Raw genomic sequence first — 26,769 nt, 5'->3', positions numbered from 1 at the left:
GCCAGAGAAATGTAACTTTTTTGTATAAATAACTTAATGAGGACTCATTTTAACTGCTTTATTTAATATAGTTTATAGTTTTTTTGTTTTTTGGTTTCCTAAGACTACCTATTTTTGAAGATCTTTCTCAGCCATATTTCAGAGAAACTAATCAAAATTCTCAAATGATGTGTATGTTTTAACTATCTTTAGATTAAAAGAAAACACATTTCAGAGTCTAAATAATATTTTGAAATAGACTTACTGTGTGCTTTCAGATAGTTCATGTGGAGAAGTGTAATCTGGTCACTTTTCCCCTCACTCATTTTCTCGTTCACTCGTATGCTGTTGCCACAGAAGATCTGGCTGAAATTAGAAGTGTTGTTTGTCATCGCTAGACCTTGTGTCAGAGCCATTCTGAGAACCTTCTAGAAAAGGGTAGTCTTGGTTGTGAATATTCACAGTGCTGCTCTTCAAAGGCTAACCATGTAATATGTGTGGTAAAATAAACACTTTGTTTCTTGCTTCTTTCTAATTTTTTTTTTAATAACCTCTAAATCAAAATCTGAGGGGCATGTAGAGGCTTTTATACATTAGCAAAGTCTTCAGCATAAGACTTGTGCTTTGTTTATATGTTTATTTTATATTCTCATTAACGCTTGTATAGAACTAATTCCTGATTCAGTTCGAGTTAACACTTCACACAACTTCAGAAGCAGGGCTCATCCACGGAAAGAAGGCATAAACATGCTTAGGATGGTTGTAATATGTCATGATTTTTATCTTTCCCTTCCCTAATCCCCAATTTAGTTTAAGTCATTTGTCTCAAAAGGAATCTTAACATCTGTTGGTTTCACAACATCATGTTTAACCAACTCAGTGAAATGGCCTCTTGCTTCTTATATGTGCTTATTATTAATGAGCAGTAAGAAATTATTTTTCTACTGAAGCAAAAAGTATATTTTAAAAAAATTATTTGAGTATAGTTGATTAACCACATTGTGTTTATTTCTGCTGTACAGCGAAGTGAATCAGCTACGTACTTTATTTTTTTCAGATTCTTTTCAGAAAGTGTATTTTTTTTCCTTCACACTTTAAGCTTTGTGTAAGAGTGCAGAAGCAGTGTGTTCTGGATTTTATTTTTTTAATCTGATTGGCCAATGATTAGGAACTGCTTTGGGCTAATCTGTGAAGGTGTATGTACAGTTAATGCCCTTGGATTTAGTTACAAGATTCAGTCAGCGGCTCACTCAGTAAATATTTTTGGGAGAAACTGGTGTCTCACAAAGCACTCTGACCAGGAGGGTGCTAAGGGGAGAGGCATGAAAGCATATCCAGAGGAAAAATTACATGTAAGTAAAGGATTTTATTGAAGTCTATCACATTCACCTAAGCGTTTTCATAGAGCAGTTTAGAGTCAATTAGCAAGTGCTTTTTAGGGGAGCCAGCAGTACAGAGTGGAAAGAGCAGTGTCGGAGCTTAGGCTGGGCCAACTCGGTTGCAAGTGCTTCTGCTTGAGGTGGTCTTAAAGGAATGGCAGGGGTCATCTCAAGTAAGTAGGATAAAGTACAGCTTGGAGGCAGAAAACATCATCTCATACATCAGGAACAGGCTGGAGGCAGCCTGGTTGGCACAGAAGGTTGCTACTGGGGAGCAGAGAGAGGCAGATGAGGCAGAGTTGGAGCCAGAGGCCAACGATCAACATCTTTCTCAAAGTGAATCCACTGTGGTTGTATAGATCCCAGCTGAAATGACAAGCATCTCAACATAAGGAGAGCAATGGAAGCAAGAAGGAAGGAGCGGATGGGGAAGATGAGGCCGAGAGAGTCACAAAGATAACCACGTTCGATCATGGAATAGTGGCAGCCCCTTTAACAGAAATGGGACATTAGGAGAGAAGACCTCTTGGGATCTGTGACACTCTACCGGTCAGGTTCAGCCAGAGGAGCAGAATCTGTAGGAGACAGACATTAAAAGATTTATTACTGGGCCTCTGTGGTTGTGAGGCAGGTCCGAAATCCACAGGGCTGCCCTGAGCTTGGACAGCCCGGGCCCCCAGGAATGGCTGGAGCTACAGCCCACACGGGGCTAAGTATCCCCAATCAGAGAGGCCTTAGTTCAACCCTTGAAGCCTTTAAATCATCTAGATTGCCTGAAATAGCCCCCCTTATTAAAGTCAACCAAATGTGTCCTCTAATCACACCTACAAGGTATACCTAGACGTGTGTTTGATTGAATGACCAGTACTATAGCCCAGCCAAGGAGACACGGAATAAAACTATCAGAATCCTCCAACTTGTTATGAACTCCAAAGGGCTGGTTCGATTTCTTAGGTGACAATGGAAGAAATACATCAGAAATTCAGAATTGAAATTCAGGAAAGGTGCTGAGACTGGAGGGCTTCCCTGGTGGCTCAGATGAGAAGGAACCCACCTGCAATGCAGGAGACCTTAGTTCAATCCCTGGGTCAGAAAGATCCCCTGGAAGAGGACATGACAAACCAATGCAGTGTCCTTGCCTGGAGAATCCCATGGCAGGAGGAGTCTGGTGGGCTACAGTCCATAGGGTTGCACAGAGTCAAACACAACTTCAGCGGCCAGCACAGCACAGCAGAGCACTGATATTTGAGCTACTGTGATAGGAGTTACCCACTAGAGGTGATATGTGGATGTCAGTAAGGAGTTTGGGAGGCTATAAACTTCATACAAGGTTATAAACTTCTACATCAAAGATGAATTCTTAGGAGAAACCATTTTTAAGGGGCAGAAGAAAGCAGAGTTGACTAAAAGATGGAAAGAAAAGATTAAATTTAGATTGAGTTTAGATTAAGTGCTAAGAGGAATGCTATAGCATCATATGACTTTGGCTGTCCATCTCTGCTATGCTTTCTCACTCATTTCACAAGATTTCCAGTGGGGCAGGGGGACACGGTGGGCCCCTGGTCTCCTCCTATACTATATTGAGGGATCTTGCTGCCAGGGAGCCAAACAGAATCTGCACTGCGAGAAAGCCAGTGGGTTTTGTTTTGTTTTTAATTGTGAGCTTTAAGCATACAATTAAGTAAGGTAAAACACCCCAGACTGCAGATATGACAGACATAAAGAATCAGATACATATTCCAGACAATGAAGAGTTAGAGGGACAGCCATTCTGCTTACTTAGTGGAGAGATTTGGGGGGAGCTTCAGCCCAGTCTTGAATGCCTTGTCTCTTGCTCATCTGTTCAGCATTTTCTTTAACCTTCAATATACAGCTCAGATGTCTCCTCCTCTGAGAGAAGTTCATTAACTCACTGTGGCAGGGATGTTAACTCTGTCCTTTGTCCTATCTCTTGGGCATATTTGCACTTGGTATCCTGCTGAATGGGACTTCCCTGGTGGCTCAGTGGTTAAAAAAAAAAAAAAAAAGAAAATCTGCCTGCCAATGCAGGAGACGCAGGTTCAATCCCTGGGTCAGGAAGATTTCCCCTGGAGAAGGAAATGGCAACCCACTCCCGTATATTTCTCCTGGGAAATCCCGTGGACAGGGGGCCCTTGAGGGCTACAGTCCATGAAGTCACAAAGAGTCTGGCACGACTGAGTGATGAAACAGCCACACCACCATCCTGCTCAGGTAGAGCTGCTTGCATGATTTTCTCCCCCACCAGCTGGTGGTCAGCTCCCTGCAATTTTGATGGTCAGCTCCCGGCAATTTTGATGATCAGCTCCCTGCAATTTTGATGGTCAGCTCCCGGCAATTTTGATGATCAGCTCCCTGCAATTTTGATGGTCAGCTCCTGGCAATTTTGATGATCAGCTCCCTGCAATTTTGAATCCACCACCTTGGAGGGAAAAGTTTCTGGGGGTTGAAGAGTAAAGTTTAGGAGAATAAGATAGAGAAGAAGAGGAGGGGAAGTGAATGGCAGGATCATTGCAGGAAGTAGGGGAGGTGTTTACCATGGTCCTAATATGGACGAAGTGGAGGATGGAGTTGGAAGGGAGGAAACCTGGGAGAGATCTGTCTTCTTGAAAAGTAAAGACAAACAGATGCAAAGGAAAATGTTCCTTCTTTAACGAGGATATTTTTCCTAATGTGAAAAGCTCGTTGATTTTTAAACTGTATTTGTTAATTTAATATAAAGCGTGTAAAGGGCTTATAACAATGAAAGCTGCTCGTCCTGTGTATGTGTGTGTATGTGTTGATCTGTGTGTGAATGTGTGTGTGATCTGAGGGTCTGTTACGAGTCCGTTCTTACATATTTTGTTTAAGTGACATTTTACCTGTTTTTCCCAGTCATATGCTCTCCTAGTGTTTGGTTACAAATGCTATTATTAATAAGACAAAATGCGGTTCCTTCCTCAACTAATTGAAAGTATTTTACAAATAGTGGGATTCTATGTGAACATGATTATGATGCATTGGGTTGCAAGAAAACAAGAAAAGTGACTTTCCATATCAGCACTGTCTTGCAGTGCCTTTGAGAGGAAAATATAAAGGTTAAAGAAAAGTGTCTCATTCTAAAATTGAAAGTACTGGTCTGTACTTCCATGGTGTTTAACTTTTCTCATCAGAATTGTTTAATGTATTCCTAATATGATTATTTTCACCCCTGCCTTCCAGAGTTCTATGTTTTACTTTGTTTGTTTTTATTGTCTTTAACTTAGCAAAAAGTGTGTGTTAGTTGCTCAATCATGTCTGACTCTTTGTGACCCCATGGACTGTAGTCCGCCAGGCTTCTCTGTCCATGGAATTCTCCAGGCAAGAGTACTGGAGTGGGTTGCCATTCCCTTCTCCAGGGGATCTTCCTGACCCAGGGATAGAAGCCGGGTCGTCCGCATTGCAGGCAGTTTCTTTACCATCTGAGCCACCAGGGAAGCAAAGAGTAGATGTTTCCTTGATCTGTAAAATCTATACAAATGTTTTTCTTTCCTCAAATTGATTTAGAACTTGACTGCTTAGCATCTTTCATAAAATCTGAACTTGTTTGCAGAGAAATTCAGCTGAAATCAACTTTTCAAAAATTTAGGTACCAGGGACATACAGTATTTCTCTCCTTTTGTTCTATGTTAGGGGTAATTTCAAGAAGCATTATCAAGAGCCTTTTACTGTAGAATTTCAGATTTAAATTTGCAGACAAAATCTTCCTGGCTTAAGAAAACTGCAGAACTAAGAGCCGTGTCCCTAGACCATATCTAATGCACAGTGATGCGGGTCCTTGTTCGTTAAAGAACACCATACAGGGCTGCCCCCAGGTGGCACCAACTGTTAGGTAACATTTATTGTAGCAGAGATGCTCTAATCTCTGGAGGTTGGACTTGGTCTGTTCAAGTGTGAATAAATGGAGTGTGACGATGTCTGTTCTTCCTGAAACAAACAATCCACTCAGGGCCTCACTGCTTGCATGATCAGATTCTTTGTCGTCTTCTTTTATTTACAAAATGGGAATCAAAAGTTCATCTACAATAGAGGCCAGACAGAGTTTGGAGCAGAAAGTTTGAGGCTCTGATCTTCACTGTGGCTTTAGAAGCCATGTGGCCACTAGCTAAGGATTTATGTCCTGACCCTTTAAATAAAGAATTTGGATGAGATTACTCATTTTTAAAGTTCCGGTGCTAAATTTCAGATCTATTCTATCCTGAAATGCACCAGTTGAATCCACCTAATTGTATTCATTTTGGGATTTCAGCTCTGTGTTTAATTTTTGTCTTCTTTTAATCCTCGTTTGAACAGAAAACAATTATTGCCAGTATGAAATTATCTTACTGCTTTCATATCACAGAAGCCTCAAGGTATAGTAAGAAAAGTATTTAGTATTGTAAATTTACTTCTGGTCTAGTGAGGAAAATGTCAGGTTGGTTCTCAACTGTGTCCAGTTGTTTTCCCTCCGGGAAGAGTTACTAGCTCTGCAATCTTGGTCTCATCTGTCTCCACCTGACAGGGTGTAATGTCTCAGTCGACCGGGGCTGCTGTGACAAAAATGCCATAAACTGGGTGGATTGTAAATGACGGAAACTTGCTTCTGGAGGCTGGAAGCCCAGGGTCAGGGCACCAGCATTGTTCGCTTCCTGGTTCACAGATGGCCATCTTTTTCTGTAACCCCACACGGTAGAAGGAGCAGGCATGCATTTTGGGGTCTCTGTTATAAGGGCACTAACCTTATTCATGAGGGCTTCACCCTCATGACCTAATCACCTGCCCAAAGCCCTGGCTCCGAGTACCACCACCATGCAGGTTTCAGTATATTAACTGGGGGGATGGGAGACCCATTCAATCTGTAGCCTGCGACTGAGCCAAAGCCAGAACGTTTTTGTGTCATTAACACCTAATGCTTCTCTCACTCAGACTCTCAGGACTCTCATTCTTTTATTGTACAGTCAAGTGAGGACAGTGCCTTGAGAATAATAACCAATACCTGGAAAATGAGAGGCAGAGTGGCTGACTTCGCTAACGTGCATAACTCCTATCCCTCATTTGGTTCACATTTTCATTCTGTTAATGCTTAAGTATCTGCTCAGGAACATTTACTTTTTGGCAACAGAATCTTTAAATACTATGCTTGACCCAATTCCGTTAATTCCTTAGATGCCCTAAGATACATATGATGCTGTGCTGTGGATTGGTGAATCTTGGTCGTCAGAGTTTCCCTTCACCAGTGCACATTTTAGGCTCTTCTTATATATTGCAAATTCTATTCATCTGATTTTCTAAAGATGGAAGGTGAAGTGAAGTGAAGTGAAGTCGCTCAGTCGTGTCAGACTCTTTGTGACCCCATGGACTGTAGCCTACCAGGCTCCTCCGTCCCTGGGTTTCTCCAGGCAGGAATACTGGAGTGGGTTGCCATTTCCTTCTCCAGAAGAGCTTCCCAACCCAGGGATCGAACCTGGGTCTCCTGTATTGCAGGCAGACGCTTTACCATCTGAGCCACCAGGGAAGTCAGAAGGAAGGCAGAAGGGTGAACGTGAAAGACCTCAAATTCTTATTTGTTTGCTTTTTAATTTCCTAAGGGTTTCTTTTGCTCTTTGGATGTGAAACTTTATGTTTTATTTAACACTTATGTTTTGTATTTACAGTGTTGTGTTAATTTCTACTGTATAGCCAAGTGACTCAGTTGTGTGTATATATGTGTGTGTGTATATATATACATATATTATTTTTCATATTCTTTTCAGTTATGGTTTATCCCAGGATATTGAATATAGTTCCCTGTGCGATATAGTAAGACTTTGTTGTTTATTCATCCTATGTGTAATAGTTTGCATCTGCTAATCCCAAGCTCCCAGTCCACCCTCCTCTCCCCAATCCCCCCATAGCAACCGCAAGTCTGTTCACTATGTCTGTGAGCCTGTTTCTGTTTTGTAGAGAAGTCCACTTGTGTTGTATTTTAGAGTCCACGTATAAATGATGTCCTACAGTATTTAATACATTCTAACCGCAGTCGGTGGAGAGCAGCCAGCAGGTTCCCAGTGACATATGTGGACCTATTTGTGTGCATGTAGCGTTCCTATCACTCATAGACTCTCATCACTGGGCACAGCCAAACCCCAAATTACTCCCAAGACCTGTGTGGCCAGGCCTCCAATTACCGCTGTTTACTTAACTTGCCCATTTGCTGCCCGTTTGGCTCGTTCTCCAAGGCTCAGTTTGATCTCCCTGCCAGCCGGAATGGTTTCCTTTACAAGGACCAGCTGCTCAGAATCCACTGTGAAGACAGCCACCCTCACTCTTGTGGTCTTTTTTTTTTTTTTTTGCCCCAGGAAAGTTGCTTTCTCTTCCTCGGCCTCCCTCTGCCTGTTCCTGCTGAATAATTCACCCTTCTCTTTCCACTTGGAATCTGAAGATTTTTCTCTTCAATCAACTAACTTAACTCCTTCTATGCCTATTTGTAATATTGGTATATTTTACCTCTTAAAACATAAATTACCTTTATGATATAAATAGATATAACTACTTTAAAAAAAGTTTTTGTCCCCATCCTCTAAAATAGGTGTTAGAATTTAAGCTAATGATATGGTGAGTAAACAGAAATCTAAATAATCCTCCAGTTATGACATAAGAGGGTCCTACCCTGGTAGCTCTGATGGTAAAGAATCTGCCTGTAATGAGGAAGACCTGGATTTGATCCGTGGGTGGAAAGATCCCTTGGAGAAGGGAATGGCAGCCCACTCCAGTGTTCTTGCCGAGAGAATCCCTTGGACAGAGGAGCCTGGCGAGCTACTGTCCATGAGATCACAAAGAGTCTGACGCAGCTGAACAGCTAACACTTTTTTCACTTTATGATATAACAGACTGAAACATTTCCAGATAATAGTATTGCAGAAGATTACAGCTACCTCAAGCAGCTCATATTCTCTCATGGTAGATTTTGCTTCCCGTGTAGTGACACATAAAATTTCTATGTTTGGGTGCAGGTCTATGGGGTAGTCAGGTAAGGCTTGCATAGGATAGGGTAATAAGGATGGATAGTTTTGTAACTAAGTTGCCACTTGTATGAGATCCCTACAATATTTCCTGGCTACTGATCCCCTGGAATTTTGCCAGTTAATTTTTCACTTTGCCACTGCATTGAAAATACCCCATGGACTAATGAAGTTCTCAATGTCCTTATTAATAAAATGGAAACTGGATTATTTGTAAAAGCTACCAGTAGTAAAGATGTCTTTTGGACCACCTGTATTTCTTACATTGTAATTTTATAAATACAAAAGAAAAGAGATGGCTGCTGACACCTCTGAGTTAACGTTCTCTTAAAAAGTTTGGACTTAAAGATGACAATTTTGTAGCTTCGAAAATATTGATCCCAGTAGCCCAGTTTTCTTTGAATTCTTTGCTTAATCAGATCTTAGCAAATAACGCTTTGGCATACTATTAAAAATCTGTAGAGTAACATCCAATTACTTGAGGATTATAAATCAGACATTACAGTAGGTGCTGGCACATCCTGTTTTATTCTGCAAAGTGCAGGCTCTGCTGCCCTGCTGTCGTGCTGTGAGTTTCCATGTGGAGTGTTCTCTCTGGATGTGTAGGTTTTGTGGCCCCAGGACCTCAACATTATGGAGACCACCAGTCAGAGGGACAGAGCAGCTAGCCGTCAGAGAGACACACACTCATGATCACTGACTGTAGTGACTGCCTGTCACCTTCTTTCTTGATCTCCAAGTTTCCTGAATTGATGGAAAGTTTAGTAAAATCTTGAAAGAGAGCAAGATGCTGTGGCCACACTTCTTCCCTGGGTGTTTATCATCAGAATTGATCGTAAGTTTTCCAAAGTCTGATCAAAGCTCAAAAACAAAGAAAAAAATACCCAGTAGATATTTTTTCTAATGATAATCCTTTAAGTGGATCAAAATAGGGTTTTCCTTATATTATAAAATATGAGATAGTTTCATCCATGAGAAATGCTAGACTTGGGCCTGTTCAAAAAAACAGAAGCCCACATACCTGATGGTACTTAACTGTTACAAACCAAGCTAAAAAATGCTAAATGATAAATAAAAGGTTTTAGTTTCCTACCTTGACAAAAAACGTTTGCCATCACTGAAGAGGTCAAGTTTCAACTTAGAATTATGACTGCTGGGAGCTCTGTGCTTGACTGTGACACACCCCCACCTTCTGCTGGGACCCACCACCCCCACCTTCCGTTCCCAGCTGCTGGCTCTGCAAAGCACCTCAAGGGGCCCTGCCTGCTCCCACCTGGACTTTGGGGTGTGCACGTTGGTGGTGCTGTTCACTGTTAGGAGAGAAAAAGACATACATACGGGCTGGCCCTGGATGTGGGGTTGGGGCCTCTGGATGGGGAATTCTAGGCTCCAAGGATCTTGGAGGCTTCGTATAGAAGCCAGCCCACAGGCTCTAGGTGGGCAAACCCTCTGGATGCCCTCCTGGTCCCTGGGGAGGAAGAGGCTCCATCCTCTGTACTAGAGTGTGGCCACAGGAGGGACTGAGCCAAGCCCCGGAATGCAGGAGAGGAGGATTTAATGGTCCTCCAGAGATGATCTTCCATCCAGAGATGATCCAGAGATCTCTGGAGTATCATACATTCTTATTAACTGTATGGATTAACTCATTTTGTAGTGTGATCTTTGTCAAATTTTGTTTTACGTACAGACTCTTTATATACATCCCATCTGTTCGGTAATGATGGGTAATGCCAGCGTGATTAATGTGCCTAAGCAAAGAGACAGGAGGGAATCTCAGAGTCCTCTTCACGTGAACTTGGCCTTTAAAAGTTGGTCGGGCCCATTTCATTCCGTCCTGTTTCTCTGGACAGTGTTTATCCCACCCTTTCAGTAATTACCTTGTGGGTCATTCTGTGATGATAGCGCTCTCCCGCTGTACAGAGATGCACAGTCACACGTGCTGCTTGACTCTCCAGTGTGAACTGGGGAGGTCATAAGCCTGAATACAGTTAATTCCTGCTCAGGGGCCAGGTCAAGCTAGACTGGCTCCCCAAAGAGGAGACTGTGTGATTGTCCCCATCACTCACTATTTGGGGTGCCTGATGCTGTGACCTTGAGTTTCAGCATGGGTCCCTTTTGGTCATGGGTGACTGGTTACACAGTACAAGTCTTTCCCAGATCAGTGTACCCCTGACTCAGACTCTGTCAAGAACTCCTGCCCATCTCTTTAAAGTCACCCTGCTGGTCTCTGAAATCCCTAAAAAGAACTCCACTTGTGCTACATAGCTCATATTTCAAATCAGACTATCCTGAGTTTGATGAAAACCCATCCAGTTGGTTTAAAGGGATGTAGTAAGAAGCAGAGAACCCACTTTGTTTTATAGAATCTGGAAAGAAATGTACTCATGTAATTTGTGATCTCAAACTGTTTTCTTCCCATAATGACCAGCGCAGCAGGTCATTGCTACACAGTAATGAGGAACTTCTTATGTGCACGTTCAGTTCAGTTCAGTTCACTCGCTCCGTCGTGTCCAACTCTTTGAGACCCTATGAATCAGCATGCCAGGCCTCCCTGTCCATCACCAACTCCCAGAGTTCACTCAGACTCACGTCCATCAAGTCCGTGATGCCATCCAGCCATCTCATCCTCTGTGGTCCCCTTCTCCTCCTGCCCCCAATCCCTCCCAGCATCAGAGTCTTTTCCAATGAGTCAACTCTTCGCATGAGGTGGCCAAAGTACTGGAGTTTCAGCTTTAGCATCATCCCTTCCAAAGAAATCCCAGGGCTGATCTTAAACAGGAAGAGATCCACATACCTGATGTCACCTAACAGAAACCGAGGACTTATAACTTAGAAAGGACCCCTCTATGTATTGAATCACTTATTGCTAGAGTCTCCCCTTCTAACCCCATTTTCTCTGAGACAATACAGAGAAGAAAAATTTCTAACTCTGCTGTTAGAAGAGGAGCCTTCTATTTTCTAAATAGGAAAGTATTGCCAATCAATTCAGTAACTCAATTCTCAGATCTAAAGTCAGAGAATTGAGTGTACTCTTCACAAAAATACTATTATATTTTTTAAATCCACACTAGATTTTATTTATAATCCTATGTACCATGGTACAGATTAAGCTACTGTAACAAGACACTCACAGATAGAGTGGCTTAATCAAGACCCTCACATAGTAGTGCAGGCAGACCATCTCATCTGGGGCTGGCATAACAAGGGACCCAGGCTCTGCCAGCTTCAACACATGCTTGCATCTTGGGGCCCAAAGTGGCTGCTGCAGCACCCACTATCACATCCCTGTGCCATTCACAGTGGAGATGAGAAGGGCAATGTGGTCAGCCCTTAGCTGGAAGGATGAGGGACGTTCTGTCACTAGAGAAAAGGATAAGGATGGATACTCAGGGCATGAAAAGTCTCTGGGATCTGTTGCCACTTATACTTGATTCCGAAGAGCATTTTCAGCTAAAAATGTGAAGGATACAGAAAGATGTGCTTTGAGTTGAGCATGGGGAATTAGTGTTATTCTACTTGGAGACTCAATCTATGCACAACCCTTTGAGATCTCACAGTGTAGCAGGAGGTAAGTTCAGAACCATGGTCTTTTCATTCCTGCTTGAGACAAGCTCCCATTTCATAGACAAGGAAAGTGAGGCAAAGAGAGACAGACTGAGCCACTTGCAGACTCAGAACTAACACAGGTGGAGCTGGACCTGAATCCACAGGCTCTGATCCCACAGAAGGCCCTCAAACCATTTAGTATCCAGCCAACACTGAGTGTATTAGGCTGCCTTTTCAAACTGGAAAAAACAAAAGATTCCCTAATAGTAATCATTGTTGTTCAGTTGCCCGGTTGTGTCCCGACTCTGTGACCCCATGGACTGCAGCACGCCAGGTCTCTCTGTCCCTCACCATCTCCCAAAGTTTGCCCAAGTTCATATCCATTGCATCAGTGATGCCATCCAGCCATCTCATCCTTTGACACCCACTTCTTCTGCCCCCTCAATCTTTCCCAGCATAAAGGACTTTTCTAATGAGTCAGCTTTTCATATCAGATGACCAAAATCAGTCACTGGAGTTTCAGCTTCAGCATCAGTCCTTCCAATGAGTATTCAGGGTTGATTTCCCTCAAGATTGACTGCCTTAATCTCCTTTCAGTCCAAGGGACTCTCAGGAGTCTTCTCCAGCACCACAGTTCAAAGGATTCAATTCTTTGCTGCTTTGCCTTCTTTATGGTATAGCTCTTACAACCTTACATGACCACTGGGAAGACCACAGCCTTGACTATATGGACCTTTTTTGGCACAGTATTGTCTCTGCTTTTCAACACTGTATAGATTTGTCATTGCTTTCCTGCCAAGAAGCAAACGCCTTATGATTCCATGGCTGCAGTCACCATCCGCAGTGGTTTTAGATCCCCCAAAGAGGAAATCAGTTACTACTTCCATTTTTTCCCCTTCTATTTGCCATGAGGTAATGGGGCCAGACCTGGGTTTGATCCCTGGGTCAGGAAGATCCCCTGGAGAAGGAAATGGCAACCCACTCCAATACTCTTGCCTGGAAAATCCCATGGGCGGGGGATCCTGGTAGGCTGCAGTCAATGGGGTCGCAAAGAGTCAGACATGACTGAGCGACTTCACTTTCACTTTCAGTTTAATAGGGCCAGATGCCATGATCTTAGCTTTTTTAATACTGAGTTTTTAAGCCAGCTCTTTCACTTTCCTCTTTCACCCTTATCAAAAGGCTCTTTAGTTCATCTTCACTTTCTGCCATTAGAGTGGCACCATCTGCACACCTGGGGTTGATGTTTCTCCCACCTATCTTGATTCCAGCTTGTAACTCATCCAGCCCCACATTTCTCATGATGTGCTCAGTGTACTGATTAAACAAACAGGGTGCAGCAGACAGCCCTGTCTTACTCCTTTCTCAATCTTGAACCAATCAGTTATTCCATTCAGGGTTCCAACTGTTGCTTCCTGACCCACATGCAGGTTTCTCAGGAGACAGGTAAGATGGTCTGGGGGTCCCATCTAAATGGTAATAACTTGGTTTAAACAGTTTTTTAAAAAAAGAAAAAAACTAAAATGTGCAATGAAACATTTTCTTTTCTTGTAGGTTTCAGCCTGAAGTATTGTTTTATTTTTACAGTCAGAATGTCATGGAGTTAAGGAGATATTCTAAGTTTACACTCAGTAAGTGAAATACAGTTTCAATTAAGGTGTTAATTTAGAACAAAGAAGAGTTTTAAAAAATATATGGGACATAAATGTGGTATGTTTTACTCCTGGGAAAATAAATCTGAGGCCTTATTTTCTGAACACTGAGTGGGTTTTTTGTTTATTTATTTACTTATTTGTTTTTGGCGAGAAGTATATTTAGCATATTTGTTAACTTTAAAAATAATTTTATTTTATATTGGAGTCTACTTGATTTATAATATTGTGTTAGTTTTGGGTGTACTGCAAACTGATTCAGTTATACATATACATATACCTTTTCTTTTTCAGATTCGTTTCCAATTTAGATTATTACAGAATATTAGACTAGAATTCCCTGTTCTGTGCAATAGGTCCTTGTTGTTCATCTGTTTTTATATACGCTATTTTTTGCTACCGTTTAGTCACTAAGCCATGTCTGACTGTTTGCATCCTGATAGACTGTAGTCCACCAGGCTTCTCTGTCCATGGGATTTTCCAGGCAAGAATACTGCAATGGACTGCCATTTCCTTCTCCAGGGGATCTTCCCAACCCAAGGATATAGTAGTGTTTATATGTTAACCTCATCCTCCTAATTTATCCCTCCCCAACTTTCCCCCTTGATAACCGTAAGTTTGTTGTCTGCGTCTGTGAGTCTGTTGCTGTTTTGTATATAACTTCATTTGTATCATTTTTTTAGATTCCATGTATAAGTGATATCATAAAATATTTGTCTCTGTGTGACATACTTCATTTAGTATGATAATCCCTAGATTCGTCCATGTTGCTGCAAAAAAAATGGCATTATTTCATTCTTTTTTATGGCTGAGTATATATATATCCCTTGTATATATATCATGGGCTCCCCGATGCTCAGTGGGTAAGGAAACTCAGGTTCGATCTCTGGGTGGGGAAGACCTCCTGGAGGAGGTAATGGCAACCCACTCCAGTATTCTTGCCTGGAGAATCCCAGGGACACAGGAGCCCTGAAAGCTAGTCCATAGGGTCACAAAGAGTCAGACACAAATGAAGCAACTTAGAACACATCCAAGTATGTATATATATCACAGCTTCTTTATCCATTCATCTGTTGATGGACATTTACGTTGTTTCCATGTCTTGGCTATCGTAAATAGTGCTGCAATGAACTTAGGAGGCATATATCTTTTCAAAGTATGGTTTTCTCTGGATGTATGCCCAAGAGTGGAATCGCTGGATCATGTGGTGGCTCTGTTTTTAGTTTTTAAAGCACCTTCATTCTATTTTCCACGGTGGCTGCACCCGCTTGCATTCCCATCAACGGTGTAGAAAGGTTCCCTTCTCTGCACACCCTCTCTGGCACTTACTGCTTGTGGACTTTTAAATGATGGCCATCCTGACTGATGTGAGGTGACACCTCATTGTAGTTTTCATTTGCACTTCGCTAATAATTAGTGATGTTGAGCATATTTGCATGTGCTTTTTGGCCAACTGTATGTCTTCTTTGGAGAAGTTTCTAGCTAGACCTTCTGTTTTCTGATTTTTTTTTTTAATTTTTAGCTATTTGAGCTGTTTGTATGCTTTGGAAGTTAATCCCTTGTCCAGTTGCAGATATATCTGAGGCCTTATTTTCTGAACATTGAGTTGTTAATAAACACTTTAGATATCTCCATGACATACTTTAGAGCACTTTTTAATCGAGTCAAGCTGAAATAAGTCCATCCCAGGATTGGGGGCTCAATCTCATCCTCAGAACATGTAGGTGATCATTGATCCCCAGGTGCTTTAACTTGTATGCATCACATTTATTAAACAAGAAGATGACCGTATATAGTATCCACTCGCTAGATGTATTGGTTTGCTCAGTCTGCATGACAAAATATCACTGACTGGGTGTTGGAACAGCAGTTTATCCCCTCACAGTTCTAGGCGCCGGGCGTCCACGATCATGGTATGGGCAGGTGTAGTTCCTCTGAAGCATCTGTCCTTGGCTTGGCGGTGGATGCTGTCTTACTGCCTCTCCATGCCGTGGTCACCCTGCATCCTCATCTCCTCTTCTTGTGAGGACACCAGTCAGATGGGTTAAGGTCTCCCTAGGGGGCTTCTTTTAAGTTAATCACCATGTATAGGCCCCATCTCCCAATAGTCTTATCCTAAGATTTTGGGGGTTAGGACTTCAACCTGTGAACTGTGGATGGGTGATGGGGGGAACCCTGTTCAGTCCAGGCCATACTTTGGAAACATAGAGACCTGGACTCAAGCCAGATGTCCAGCATGCGGCTGCCTCCTCCCTGATAGTTTTGGCCAAAACAGGATGCGGGGCAGGTGGTGTCTTTCAGTAACCTTAAGTCTCTTTACCTGAATATTTGGGGACCGCATTATTAAGTTTAATCTGCAGATTATTTAAAAGAGAATCTTGAACTTGCTCACATTTTCACCATCTCTTCAAGACGAAGCAGTTGAGTTGTTTAGTCACTTAAATCGTGTCCGACTCTTTGGGGACTCCATGAACTGTAGCCTGCTGGGCTCCTCTGTCCATAGGATTTCTCAGGCAAGAATAATGGAGTGGGTGGATATCCATTTCCTCCTCCAGGGGATCTTCCTGACCCAAGGATTGAACCCACATCTCCTGCATTGGCAGACAAATCTTTAACACTGCACTACCTGGGAAGCTCTGAGGTCATAGTAGGAAACATTTTCCTGGAAAACTCACTGTGTGAGGGAGCCGAAATGGTCTGACTGCAGGCATTCCAGGCAGTCAGCAGGATGCCAGCTTCTCACCAGGGAGCCACTTTCAGTCATGGGTAGGCTGAAAAGCAGATGTCAGGAGTCAGTATAGACCTTCTAAAGCCATGTTTGCAGAGCACACAGCAGCAAAGGAAGCACCATAACCTCCTTCAGGTTACTGCAGTGAAATAAGAAAGCATAGCCGGGGTCTTTCCCTGGCTGTTCAGTGGTTAGGACTCTGAGCTCCCAGTGCAGACGACATGAGTTCACTCCCTACTCAGGGAACTAAGATCCTGCGTGTTTAAAACAAACAAACAAAAAAGCATCACTACATCACTGGGAAAGACTGAAAGAATTCTGAAAATATTATTAAGGGCACTTATTCCATCCATCTCACAAAAAGTATTCCTAACGATTCTATTTTTAGCTTCTTGACCATTGTGTATCTTTCATTATAAACCTCTTTGGAAACTGGGAAAACTGTAAACTTTATGGCTTGTAGGATTAAAACGGAGAATGAATGAGGGAAACCATAAAAATGCAAGAACTTTCATGCCGTGTTCTAAAAATGTTCTTCAGACTTATGAAACTTTTACAAGTTGTACTTATCTGGAGTGGGGTGAGGTATATTCAAGAACCTTGGCCCAGCACAAAAGGAACATTTTTGTTTGTTTAAAAATACCCAGAAACTCACTGTGGCACCGTTGGAACAGACTGCCTAATAAATGTTTTCCGATGGTGTGGTTGCCACAACATTGGAAGTGTCTGACAGCAACAGGAGAACTGCTGGGTCTTTTCTTGTAAAAAATGATCACTAGAGATCCGTGTTGTGTTGTGCACAAGACAGAATACACACAGTTTTGTGTGGCCCTGGGGGACCAAGAATTTGATGCCCATAAGAACGGCATCAGTAGTAAACAGCAGCTGCAGCCACCCAGGTGGTGCATAACCATGCATCTGGAGAGCATCAGGTCAGAGGTCATGTAGAGAACTCCCTCTCTGCACTCAGCACTCACAGTGTCAACTTGAGGTTAACTTGAGTCAACTCAGAAATGTACCCACTTCAAGAGACCATGTTCCTCCTCATTTGAGACCTTTATATATGATGTTCCCCTGGCATGAAATGCAAATGCCTTTTCACCATCTGCACAGCGTTAAAATTGCCTTTGAAAATCCCTTGGGTATCAGCCTGTAGTGTCTCAGGGAGTCCAGTCCCATCAGTTAGACTGTTTTGCTGCTGCTCTGTTTACACACTAGATAAAGTGATTGGTTTGCATTTAGGCAATGTATTTTATTAGAGGTCATCATAAACTCTAGAGGGCCTCCTAGTGGCTCAGACAGTAAAAAAAAAAAATCCTGCAATGCAGAAGACCCGGGTTTGATCCCTGAGTCAGAGTCATGAAGATCCCCTGGGGAAGGAAATGGCAACCCACTCCAGTATTCTTGCCTAGAGAATCCCATGGACAGAGAGGCCTGGTGGGCTATACAGTCCATGGGGTCACACAGTTGGACATGACTGAGTGCCTAGCACACACAGACACACATAGACTCAGAATTCTCTTGAGGAACTGACAAAAGTGAACGAAGAGAAGTTTTGCATTTCTCACTTCCCGATTCTGCCAGGTTATTGCTCATTTAGTGGCCGGGCAAGCAGCAGACCCCTCACTGTCTAAACCGTTCTCTCTCTTGCCCTTCTTCTCTCCGTGTTAGGAGCATTACATTAGATAAAAAGCTGAAGCTCAATGCATATAAAATAAATCCTCTGTGGTGCACTGACCCCTCAGGATTAGTACTTGCCCATCCCCCCTCCAAGGCCGTGAGCTGCCTGGAATCAGGGACTCTTTCCTTTCCAAGTGTATATACACAGCACTGGCCCGACACATTCAGGGAAAATTTCCTTGAATAAGTTAATAAATGAATGAATAAACAAAACGGGTCACATTGACAACAACAACTTTTCTGTTTCAAAACAGCTGAATTTTGTCGCTGTACATATAAACAAAATGAATCTTATCAGTGAGCTCAGTTGTTACTTTCAAGATAACCAAACTGAAGCACTTCCTCTGTTCTTTCTATGAGCTAATAAGAAAGACATTATTATACTTATCTTTTGAATTCAAATTGTTTAATCCATTAAGTTATATTCTTTTACTGATATTTCCAGTTGCTGGATGGAATTGACTTTTCATTTGATGGTTAGGTGCTGCATTGATTGGAAGGTGATTTTTTGGACGTTATTTATCTTTCTCTACCTCTCCAACCCATGATATTACACCTGAAACTGTTGGGCCTCACCCTACGCATCTATGGATTCCCATCTGCATAGATCTCTAACATCTTTAGAAATGGACAACCTGCCCTCATCATGTGTGACTCTCCAAACATTCTTTCAGTCACTGCAAACCTTTTGGAAATGGTGCTGGAGCCTCTCTGCCTCCTCATCTCTGGCTCCCTCTTCTGAATGGTCCCCAGCTCCCCTCGAAATCAGTGCTGCCATGGAGGCGGCCCTGTCATCCTCTCTACAGGTCTGCTTCTTCCTAAAATTCTCAGTAGTAATCAACAGCTAATTATCTTACTTCCTGAGACACCTTATTCTTCTGATTTCAGCACCATGGCCCTTACCCCTTTTTCTCCTGAAAAGGTCTTCCCATGGAGGCCCCCTAACTGCCTTGATATTCTTCTAGACCTTCAAACGTGAAAGCATCCTGGGCTCCACCGCAACTCCCCCGTGTATCACTCTCTGTTCCCTGGAGGTCGAATGGGTACCCTAGATCTCCATCCCATCTGCCTGCCAGCGTGTCCTATCTGTCTGCCCACCTCCCGCCTCTCTGGACGTGACCTGACCCTCTGGGCCTGATCCTGCATCTTCTTCCTACTTCACTCTCCACACAGCTATTGCATGAGCTCCTCTGTCACCCACTGGAGAACCCAGAATTTCCACCACCCACGAGTTCGCCTCCCTGCAAGTGACACTGTCATCCAACTAGTTGTTGTTGTCTAGTCACTCAGTCGTGTCTGCATCTCTGTGACCCATGGACTGCGGTCCACCAGGCTCCTCCATCCATGCGGTTTCCCAGGTAAGAAGACTGGGGTGGGTTGTCACTTCCTTATCTAGGGGATCTTCCCGACCCAGGGATCAAATCCGCATCCACTGTATTGGCAGGCAGATTCTTCATTACTGAGCTACCAGGGAAGCCCCTCCAGCTGGTGGTCCTAACTGAAAACCTGAAAGTTCCTGATTCCTCCTGTCTTTCTGAGCCACTTGCACATGGATGAGCAGGACATCTGTCAGCTACACTGCCAGAGAAGCTCAAAGCCTCCCCCCACTGATCTGCCCTGCTGCTCTCCGAACATGGCCTCCATTTCCCTCCTCAAGGAGGAGAGCTTCCCTGCCTCCTCCACTTCTACTCCAGGAGTTCAGCCCCACACAGTGGCTCGGTGACCCTGTGAGAGGGTAGATCAGAATGAGACCCTGCCCTGGGTTCCCCAACACTCGAGCACAGAGTCCAGGCAGGCTCCCAGCAGAGCCTGAGCCTCTCCGGCTCCTCCTCTCCTTGTGTGTAGTCTCAGACCCACCAGGGCAGGCCTGGCCCTCCTTGGGGTCTGCCACTTGCTCCTCTGCCTCGACTGGCCTTCCCCCAGACCCTTGCATGGCAGCCTCCTTGTCTACAAGTCACCTGCCCTGCCCAACTGGTCAAAAGGAACTCTCTCAATACAAACAGGCTCTTCTTCATTTGCTGTGGTGCTATCCAGTATCCAGATGATATTCAGATGGAATTCCAGTTGAGCTATTTCAAATCCTAAGAGATGGTGCTGTGAAAATGATGCACTCAATATGCCAGCAAAGTTGGAAAACTTAGCAGTGGACATGGGACTGGAAAAAGTCAGTTTTCATTCCAGTCCCAAAGAAAGGCAATGCCAAAGAATATTCAAACTACTGCACAATTGCAGTCATCTCACACACTAGCAAAGTAATGCTCAAAATTCTCCAAGCCAGGCTTCAACAGTACATGAACCATGAACTTGCAGAGGTTCAGGCTGGGTTTAGAAAATGCAGAGGAACCAGAGATCAAATTGGCAACATCAGTTGGATCACAGAAAAAGCAGGGGAGTTCAAGAAAAACATCTGCTTTATTGACTACACCAAAGCCTTTGACTGTGTGGATCACAACAAACCGTGGAAATTTCTTAAAGAGATGGGAATACCAGACCACCTTAACTGCCTCCTGAGAAATCTGTATGCTGATCAAGAAGCAGCAGTTAGAACCGGACATGAAACAACAGACAGGTTCCAAATCGGGAAAGGAGTACGTCAAGGCTGTATATTGTCACCCTGCTTATTTAACTATACGCGGTATACATCATGCGAAATACCAGGCTGGATGAAGCACAAGCTGGAATTAAGATTGCCACGAGAAATATAATAACCTCAGATATGCACCCTTATGGCAGAAGAAAAGAGGAACTAATGAGTCTCTTGATGAAAGTGAAAGAGGAGAGTGAAAAATCTGGCTTAAAAATCAACATTCAAAAAACTAAGATCATCGCATCCGGTCCCATCACTTCATGGCAAATAGATGGGAAAACAATGGAAACAGTGACAGACTTTATTTTCTTGGGCTCCAAAATCACTGCAGATGGCAACTGCAGCCGTGAAGTTAAAAGATGCTTGTTCCTTGGAACAAAAGCTTTGATAAACTTAGACAGTATATTAAAAAGAACTGACATAACTTTGCCAACAGAGGTCCATCTAGTCAAAGCTATGGTTTTCCCAGTGGTCATGTATGGATGTGAGAGCCTAATACTACTTTTGACCTACTCCACAGAATATGACTTTGTCAGGTTCATGGCGCAATCTGTAGCACACAGGCTAAATCCATCTTGCTGCCTCTTTTTCTAAATAAAAAATTTTATTGGATCACCATCATAAAAAAAAGAAAAGAAAAGAAAACTGAGCACCAAAGAACTGATGGTTTTGAACTGTAGTGTTGGAGATGACTCTTGAGAGTCCCTTGGACGGCAAGGAGATCCAACCAGTCCATCCTAAAGGAAATCAGTCCTGAGTATTCTTTGAAAGAACTGATGCTGAAGCTGAAACTCCAAGACTTGGCCACCTGATGCAAAGAACTGACTCATTGGAAAAGACCCTGATGCTGGGAAAGATTGAAGTCAGGAGGAGAAGGGGATGACAGAAGATGAGATGGTTGAATGGCATCACTGACTTGATGGACATAAGTTTGAGCAAGCTCCAGGAAGTGGTGATGGACAGGGAAGCCTGGCATGGTGCAGTCAATGGGCTTGCAAAGAGTCAGACACGACTGAGCAACTGAACTGATTCAAAATCTAAAGTCATTATTTTTCCATTTATATTATCTTTATTTACTTTTAAGTTGAAATACGGTTGATTTACAATGTTGTATTAATCTCAGGTGTATAGCAAAGTGATTGAGTTATCTATCTATCTATCTATTCTTCTTCAGATTCCTTTCCCTTTGGTAAAGAATAGGTTCTTACAAGGCATTGAATACAATATAGAAGATATATGATACAGTATACAATATTTTGAACACAATAAGCAAGATATTGAATTCAGTTCCCAATACTATACAGCAGGTTATTTTTTAGCTTTTTATTTTGTGTTGGTATATAGCTGATTGACAATGTTGTGATCATTTCAGGTGAACAGCCAAGGGACTCGGTGATAGATATATCCATTCTCCCCCAAACTCCCCTCCTCTCCATGCTGCTTAACATTGAGCAGTGTTCCACAGATCCTTATTAATTTTTAGTTTTATTAGTATATAGTACTGTGTGTATTAATCTCACACTCCTGATTTCTCTCCCCCCTGCCCTTTCCCCTTTGGCAACCATAGATTTGTCTTCTGTGTCTGTGAGTCTGTTTGTAAGTAAGTTCATTTGTATCGTTTTTCACATTCTGCATATAAGCGATATATGATATTTGTCCAGAATCATCGTTACCTGACTTGCTTTAGCTGTTTACTGGATGTCCTCTCCTCTAACCTGTGTGACTTTAACACCTAGAATGCTATCAGACTACCAGATTATAGGCCTTTGACGTTTAACAAGCATTTGCAGAATGAGCTAATACATCCATAGGTTGTTTCTAAATGCAACATTTCAAAATATGAAAAGTGAAAGTTCATATAAGTAGGACACATTTTGGAATATTCTATGAGAGCATGTATATTTTTCCAAAGCATGAGTAAAGTATTGCCCCTCAATATTATGGACTTTACTAACTTTTACGTGTCTGTGAATGTAGAATATTAAAATATACTAGTTTCCTAATCCTTTTGTTCTTTGTATAGTACTTGGGACAGGGTTTCAGGTCAAAGGTCTCATGACATCATTTGCCGGTAGACTTCATGTCTTTTTTGGGTTAATGATTCTTCAGTGGATACAAGTAATTATTAAATACTGATGGTATCTTTAATAGGCATAACAGTATTTTGTAATATTTAGTGGTTTAATACATTATATTGGTACTAAAAATGTCATATATGTAACATTTATACTGTAATTATAGCATGCATGCTCAGTAGCTCAGTCATGTCTGATTTTGCGACCCCATGGACTGCAACCCTTTGAGGTCCTCTGTCCATGGGATTTTCCAGGCAAGAATACTGGAATGGGTTGCCATTTCTGACTCCAGTCATGGCTCAGAGGGATGAATACAGAAAATTGTATACATTTGTATAGAATATGTGTGATTCTTCAGTGTTTTCGAATGAATTTGTGAGCCCATATGAAAATGCATACGTGACAATATCTGTAGCTAAACTTTTGCTTTGTTTGTAAAGTCAATCAGATCAGACTCTGTGTTTCCCTAAACTGTGGTATAATGGAATGATCACAAGACTGAGGTTCAGAAAATCAGGTTTCTCATCTAGCTTCCAGGCTAATGAGGGGGATACTGAAGAAGCCATCGTTCCCACTAGAATGTAAGCTCCAACGGGCAGAGGTTGGTTGCATTCACTGCTGTATCACCAGCCTGCAGAAAAGGTGAAGACCAGTTCAAATGCTGGACAGTTACTTGTTGCATGAATTGTACTTCTCTTGTGTACAGTTTCCACATCTATAAAACTCTGAGCCTTCCCTTTACATTCCAGATAATATGAGAGCCCTTTGAATGTAAATCAGAAAGATTCAGAGCTAGAATTGCTTATCCAGCTGTTACTTGGGCCTTTATACAGTTGTATAGTGAGTGCATTAAAACTCTGTTGAATATTTCTTAACATGAGTAAGACAAGATATCGGTCCATGACTGCCATCTTTAATAGGCTTGAAAAAAAAACTCTAAAATAAAAAACATATTACCCAAATGCACAAAATAAAATAAGTATAAAAGAAAGTTCAATAACCGACCTCTTACATGATGTTTTTGCAAAGTGTGTAGCACTTAGATTTATTTTGGAAGCTGTGAAGATTTAATACTGCCGTAAGGATTTCAGGATATACCCCTCTTTGAGAAAAACTTGAAAAATACAAATTGATAAAGAACTCTTAGCTTTTAAATGTTTTCTTTTCATTCATCAAACACATATATCGCTACAAGCACCTGTAGTAGGTGTTAGGAGAGGCGGGAGAAGCCAGGCTCTGGTAGTACCTCCGTCATCTGGACAGCCAGGCGCACAGAGCCTCCTGGCTGAAGTCATCATCAGCACTGGAAACGTCACAGAGGAAACCTGTGGACTGGGGGCTGATGACCAGACCGCCATCACTCACAGCCTCCCCATCACAGCCACCAGGAGCAACCCAGCTTTGGGGGCCACCGTCTGGTCCCCTCACATCCTCCAGACCGATGTTTGATGAGACCCTGACCCCTTTTTTATAAAGCCGCTGCTCAGCTCCGTCAAGCTCCATCCCCTTCGCTTGCCTGTTTTTATGCATAGCAGTTATTACCAGACCTGTTACATATTTGTTGACTTGTTAATTGCCTTTCTTGTGTAATACATACATGTATGTAAGCTCCATGATGGCAGGAAATTTGTCATTTGGCAGTGTTTACCCAGAACCTAGAACAGTGTGGGACACCTGGTTGGTGTTTAGTAAATATTTGTTGGATGGAGGAAGGGATGGAAAGAGGGAGGGAAGGAAGAATGGATGGAGGGAAGGATGAAGGAAAGATTGTTGGAGGGAAGGATGGATGAATAGAATAATGGAGGGAAGCATAGATGTGTGGATGGGGCTAGGGATGGATGGGTGCATGCATGGAAGGGTGGAGGGAAGGAAGGACGGATGGATGGATGGATGGAGAAAGGAAGGATAGATGGAGGAATGAATGGATGAAAGTATGGGTGCATGAATAAAAGGAAGGGTGAATGGATGGAAGGAATGCTGACTGAGTGGATAAATGAATACCTTAATGAAAAGATCCTTGTGGCTGATCCTCTTAACCATTTCTCTCTAGTTCCCAGCATCCTCCCCTCCATTTACATGTAAAAGTTTGCTTTGATTATTATAGCTATGAACCTCATTATTTTCGGTAGAATTTGGTGTTCTGCCCTCGTTCATTGCCTCGGGATGCCTGGAGTAAACATTTCTCAGGATTCTAGCTGGCTCACTTGGGTAACGTGCCGTGGGGGCTTGCCCCTTGCCCTCAGGTGGTGTGGTGCTGATAGGCATGCAGGGATGAGATGTTGCTTTATGTGGTGACTTCATACAGGAGCAATGTCTAAGAAGGAGCCACAGGACACACATAAACACCCAAGCTAAGCTAATGGCAGCCATCATGGCCATAGGGGAAGTCCCTGCCTTGAGTCCAGTGGGTGAGACAGAAAGCAGGAGCACAGATAGAGAATCGAGAGCCGTAGGTGGGAAAAGAGATGCATCCATGTGTCGGTTGGTAGGAGCACACAGTGCTTTGTAGAGGGCAAGTTATAAACAATAAGATCAAACAGATTCCTACCCTTTCACTGGCATTTCAACCTCCAAAAATGTATTCTGTGAAAGCACCTCTAACAACTGGAAACATCACCAGTAATGAGCCCTATATGGGTAACCTCTGTGCCATCTCAGATGAGATCCTGTATGTTAAAGTGTTACAGAAAACATTGAATAAAATGCTGCTTTTTTCCCCCCTTTTATGAGGATTGTGGATAGCTGGCTGCACCAAAACAGTGGCATTTTCCATGCTGGGTTCCAAGTGCCTCGTCTGTAGAGGACATTCCCAGTCATTCAGATCTGTCTCCAATCAGTTGGAACCTTCCAGATTAGAAGAATCTGTTAGCTTCCACAGAACAGTACAGTGCAAAATCCAGTTTTTCACTGAAGCTGACAACTTGAGCAGCCATAGTGCAGGGGTGCACTTTGGCTCATTGGGAGTCAGGTGGTCTCTGAAGCTGGGCGGGGGTCTGCCTTCTGCGGCTGCCTTCTTAGCCAGAGAATCCTGTAGCAAAGAGATTAATTCCTCAGAGTATTCTCTTCGACATTATTTTTGTGAGTAAAATTTGAATTATACGCATAATTAACAATTGTACTTGCAGAGTCAATATCCAGGGTAACTGTCTGAAAAAAAAAAAAAACTTAGAGTTGCTTTTACTCTCTCCTGCCAGAGTCAGGCCACAAGAAGTTGAAAAGCACCATCCAGAGAAGCACCGAGACAGGAATGGCAGCTGAGATGAGGAAGATGGTGAGGCAGCCAAGCCGGGAGTCCACGGATGGCAGCATCAACAGCTACAGCTCCGAGGGAAAGTAAGTGGGTCAGCACATGCCCAAGGCCTGGAGCCGAGGGTCCCGAGTCACAGGGAGGGTAACAAGGCTCTCGTTATCCTGCAGTTACTTTGTAGAACCGGGAGTTCCACCATCCACTTTAAAACAGCCTGACCTCTTAGGATACAGACGCACCTCTGGCCTGGTCACTCAGACCTCTCAAAGGGATGAGGAAATGGCGGTTTAACATGAATAAACTGATTTTTTGTTATCCAGAAAGGCTCAGAAAGTCCATGACCAGAGGCTTATGGTAGAAATGCCACATATAATGGCTTCTTTCAGATGGGAAATTCGTCTAGCCCAGTTGCCAAAATCTGAATTAGAACGTAGATGTATGAAACTAATTGTCCATATTCCTGCTTTTCTCCAAACTATTTTGAGATCCAAGTGTTGTAAGTCTAACATTCTTATAATAGCAACTTATTTTTCTTATTTTTAAAACATCATGATTTCATTTTCACCTTAGGAAAAATGCCCAGGATCTACCTGCTTAGTTATTTTTCTGATGAAAGAGTTTTCATTAATCTTAAAATTAATTAATTGGGGGAAAATGTAACTAGCTTTTTGTTTTTGTTTACTTGGTATGATTTTTTTTACAGAAAAATCTGCATTTTTCTTATGCTTGAGAATTTTTCTGGTGAAACTGAAATAATGGTTTTACTGATGGATAGTTTGATAGTTGACAGGTTACTGAGGTGATAGATCTTACAAATAATTAAGTATTATCCTGCAATGGGTTACTTGGGGATTGACTGTGTACAAGTTTTCTATAATTA

At 42.6% G+C, this 26,769-nt stretch overlaps 1 protein-coding gene across 26 annotated transcripts in view; it reads left to right on the top strand.

Annotated features, from left to right (window-relative positions):
• RIMS1 (regulating synaptic membrane exocytosis 1) overlaps nt 1-26,769 on the top strand; it is a 244,073-nt gene that overhangs the window by 205,218 nt on the left and 12,086 nt on the right. For all 26 annotated transcript variants that reach the window (XM_070292523.1, XM_069599446.2, XM_069599471.1 and 23 more), the window contains one exon: nt 25,837-25,975. In XM_070292523.1, the coding sequence (XP_070148624.1) occupies nt 25,837-25,975 (139 nt within the window). The remainder of the gene's footprint in view (nt 1-25,836; nt 25,976-26,769) is intronic.

This window comes from Ovis canadensis, chromosome 9 (genome assembly GCF_042477335.2).
Source record: "Ovis canadensis isolate MfBH-ARS-UI-01 breed Bighorn chromosome 9, ARS-UI_OviCan_v2, whole genome shotgun sequence".
Taxonomy (NCBI): Eukaryota; Metazoa; Chordata; class Mammalia; order Artiodactyla; family Bovidae; genus Ovis; species Ovis canadensis.
This window is presented reverse-complemented; position numbering and strand designations above follow the sequence as displayed.